The 4379-nt window shown below is 37.5% G+C and overlaps 1 protein-coding gene across 1 annotated transcript; it reads right to left on the bottom strand.

Annotated features, from left to right (window-relative positions):
* Nucleotides 1-1665: 1665 nt before the first annotated feature.
* Nucleotides 1666-2160, bottom strand: LOC114389835. The gene has a single exon (XM_028350561.1). The coding sequence runs from the start codon at nucleotides 2158-2160 to the stop codon at nucleotides 1666-1668; it is 495 nt and encodes a 164-aa protein (XP_028206362.1).
* Between the last annotated feature and the right edge of the window lie 2219 nt (nucleotides 2161-4379).

The raw sequence follows: 4379 nt of genomic DNA, 5'->3' as shown, positions 1-4379 counted from the left end.
TTTGGGCCGCTCAACGCAATTCCCCTCGGTTGGAATTGCGCTTAGTGCGCCATTCTCGCTTAGCGGGAGACCAAAAGTTATTATTTTCAAAATCCCAATGGTCAGATTGTAGAAACATATTTCGGGAGATCCAGACAAAATTTTAAGACGATCCCACGGTTAACGAAACCGGTATTGCAATTTCACTGAACTAGGTTTTGGTAAAATCTAAAATCTCATAATTTCAACTTCGCTCAACAAAACTCCACGTAATTCAACATCCACATCAAGAAATTCACACATGACTAGTTCAAGGCATACTTCAACTCATTCAAGTCTATCATATAGTCAAATAACAAAATAAATACAATTAAACATTGATTTATAACTTATAATATCTCAGGGTGTTACACTTAGCGTGTTCATTTGGAAATCCATAATCTTCAACAGAAGCGATGAATTCGCTTAGCGCAGCAAGGCACTTAGCGCGTTCATCGTGATTTCCATAAAACTAGGGGCTTCTCACCCGTTCTCATAGGCCCCTATTGGGCCATCAAACCCTAATCAAAACATGCACATTGTGACTACAGTACAAACCTAAAGTTATTCTAACTAACAACTAACCTAACACTAAGCATAAACAGAAATTCTACTTAACAATCACTAAGTTATCTATCCTAAGGTTGAAAACTTAGAATGTAAATGAAGTAAAGTAAAGAAACTTACTTGGATTGTGTAGATGAATGCAAAGAAGAGCAAAGGTGCAGGAATGCAGGGAGATGAAGCAAGGTGAGGGCAGATGCAGTGAGGCCTTAATGCACAAGAGTGAAATGGTAACTGCCTAAGGCAGTACCTTATAATTTTGTAGTTTCGTATGTGGTGCGCTTAGCGTGTCCATATGACGTTTGAGTTTTAAAAGCCCTACGCTTAGTGCATCTGCTCGCTAAGCCCAATTCAAAATGTTAAAATTCCAGAGAAGCTTTTGGGATTAGCGTAAAAGGTCGCGCTTAGCGGGTACTGCATCTTTGATTGGTCTTGCAACTTGCGCTTAGCCACCAAAGGATGCACTTAGCGAATTAATGCTCATTAATTGTAGTAGTGGCCCATGCTTAGCACAATTCTAATAATTGCAATTTCAGAGAAGGAATTGCACTTAGCAAGCGTTTGCGCTAAGCCCAATTCGAAAAAATTAACATCCAGAGAGGTTTTTGGGCTTAGCGCTAAGCACTTGCTTAGCGCTAAGCACTTGCTTAGCGGGACCATCCAGCCAATGATCAGGGGTCAAGGCGCTTAGCGCGAACAACAACTCGCATAGCGCGTGAGGGAAATGGCGCTTAGTGCAAGGGTTGCGCTTAGCACATGGACCACATAAAATTTTCTAAGTTATTTTTTTGTCCATCTCTTCACAAAACTTATGAACCCCCCTTTTTCAATACTAAACATGCTGAAAACACACGATCACAAGCAATCTTACTGAACTAGAATGCAAGAAAAACAAAATTAAAAAGGGATGGGTTGCCTCCCAGTAAGCGCACATTTAACATCATTAGCTTGACGCATAGTTCTTTGTTATCCTGGATCAATCTTGGTTCACTCCTTTAGAACCTTCTCATCAAACTCCTTCACCTGTAAACAAACATTCTGGTCCAGCAATTTTCTTTCTTCATTAAATAGATCAAAGCTTATCTATTGGTCTTCAATACCCATTTCTAATTTTTTCTTCCCCATGTGCACTACACAGCTTGCAGTAGACATAAATGGACGTCCCAAAATTAAGGTAATATATGCATCTTCCTCAATGTCCATTACAACAAAGTCAGCAGGCAAGAGAAGATGCTTGACCCGAACCAGAACATCCTCAATCACTCCATAAGGTCTGGTGATGGAGCGATCTGCTAACTGTAAAGTCATCCTAGTAGGCATTATCTCTAACTCTTCGAGTCTCCGACACATGGAAAGCGACATCAAATTAATAATAGCTCCCAAATCAATAAGAGCTTTGCCAATAGAAACTTCACCTATAGAACAAGGTACAGTGACGCTGCCTGGATCTTTATGTTTTGGTGGAAGGATAAGTTGAATTACGGCACTGCAGTTTCCTTCCACAACTATGGTGTCACTATGGATGTACTTGTTCTTCCTAGTTAGCATGTCTTTTAGAAATTTAGCATAGAGCGACATCTGCTGTAGAGCTTTTCCAAAGGGCCTGGTAATTTCTAGCTTCTTGAAAATATCCAGAAATCTAGCTAGATGTCTTTCTTTGTCTTTCCTAGAAGGTACCAAAGGATATGGTACTTCTCTCCCTTCATGTGAAGATGCTTATTTCTTTTTCTCTCTAGCACACTCACTCTTGCTTTTTCTCTTCTCTTCTTTTCTCTCTTTTTCTTTTTCTTTTTCATTTTTCTCATTTTTTTCATTTTCTTTTTCTTTCTCTTTTTCCTTTTCATTTTTTTCATTTTCTTATTCTTTTTCTTTTTCCTTCTTTTCTTTTTCACTCAAAATTATTGGTGTCTCTCTCATCTATTCATCCTCCTCCTCCTCTTCTTCCTCTATAAGTTCACAAAAGGGTTGCATTGGTTCAGGTGCTGGTTCAATTACCAGCTGTTGTTTGTCATCCTCCACCATTTTCTCCTTCTTCTTCTCCTCCTTCATGGTTACCTTCTAATGCAATCCTACCCCCCAAGGGTATTGGATAGAAGACTCCAAGAGGATTGGGCTAGAGCTGATAAAGAAGGCCCTAGGATTCTAATGAACCTAAGGGTAGATTTTTTGAGCCCATGGGCCAAGGTTGGATCCACTCTTCTTTGTAAATATTAGAATAGGTTTTTCCTTCTTTTTGGGCTTGTATTTTGGTCATTCTAGTAATATAGGGTTTTAGCCTTGTATTTTAGGGCATTTTGAGTAGTCTTTGTAGTAGGGACTTTTTTTGTATTTTCATGTATTTTGGCATGGGGGTGATCTTAGCTATTATAGGGGGTGTGTAGATAAGCTCTAGCTTCTCATCTCAAGGAGGTGAGCTTAGCTATTAGAGAGGTGAGTGTAACTAAGCTCTAACTTCTTTAGGAATCTTCTAAAGGAAGCTTCTTAAGGAGGTGAGCTTAGTTATTAGAGGGGTGTGTGTAGCTAAGCTCTAGCTTCTCAAGGAAGTTTTCTCAAGGAAGTTTTCTCAAGAAAGCTTTTCAAGGAAGCTACCTAGTCTATAAATAGAAGCATGTGTAACACTTGTTGTAACTTTGATGAATGAAAGTCTTATGAGACACACTTCAAAGTTTCACTTCTCTCCCTCTTTTATTCCTTCAATTTCGTGCTCCCCCCTTCTCTCTTTCTTTTCCTCCATTAAAGCATCATCTTCAAGCTTCTTATCCAAGGCACATTCTTGGTGGTGAAGATCCTTCTTCCATGGCTTATTCCTTAGTGGATGGTGTCTCCCCTCTCCTCTTCTCCATGGTGCATCTCCATGGCTTATTCCTTATGTTGTGCTGAATTTTATTTTTCTTGTTTCTTTGTCTAACTCATTTGTTCATGAGTGTATGAAATTCTTTTAGCCTATTATTTGATTTGAGTAAAATCTTTGCATGTTAATTAGTCCTTAACATGTTCATTCAAAATTCTTAGAGAGTCTTTGATTGTGATCCTTTTCTTGAACTTTTAGGTTTCCTTATGATTGTGTCTATTGTGTATTTAAGTTATGGTGAATGAATTGCTTGCTGAAATTTTGATTCTAAGTGAATATTGAACTCCTAAAACTGGGGTAAACAAGACTAGTGAGTTCAACATACATAGGAAGGTTGAAAGTAAGCCCAAGGCAATCAACATTCCATGCTAAAAAAAAAATCGAAGTCTGAAATCGCTGGTGCTGACAGCTTGGACATATAAACTTATAAAAACTACTGAGAATTGGTTACTTCGAATTTTGAGCTTAAATGTTTACTGAATTTTTTAGACATCTGGAAAAAAGTTAGAGAAAAAGAACCAAGTGATTTGGATAAAAGGAAAAAATACTAAAAATCACACAAGTTGGAAGAAAAATCAGTATCCAGGAAAAAAAAGTGAAAGGGAAGTATGCTTGTTGTTTTGGTTCAAAATTTATTCTATAATTGATGCCTATTTTATACCAATCTTAGTTCCTAAATTGAAATTGAAAATTAGTGAGAAAACAAGTGCCAAAGCTAGAGGTTTGTTGAGTTTTTTTTTTTAGTTTTTTTTACTCTACTCTAGAGCCATTCTAAGTTTCTCTTTGAGTTCTAGCTTGCTTCTATGTCCTTTTCATTGCTTTAATTGTTGAATAATCCTTGAAAAATTGTCTTGTTAAAAATTCATTGGTTTATCTTTCATTTCATTTTTTTTGGTCTTTGGTTATTTCTTGTCTCTTTGTTTCCTTGTTTGTGAGTTGCCATATA

Source organism: Glycine soja, chromosome 16 (genome assembly GCF_004193775.1).
Source record: "Glycine soja cultivar W05 chromosome 16, ASM419377v2, whole genome shotgun sequence".
Lineage (NCBI taxonomy): Eukaryota > Viridiplantae > Streptophyta > Magnoliopsida > Fabales > Fabaceae > Glycine > Glycine soja.
The sequence above is the reverse complement of the archived record's forward strand: the minus strand, read 5'-3'. Positions and strand labels throughout refer to the sequence as shown.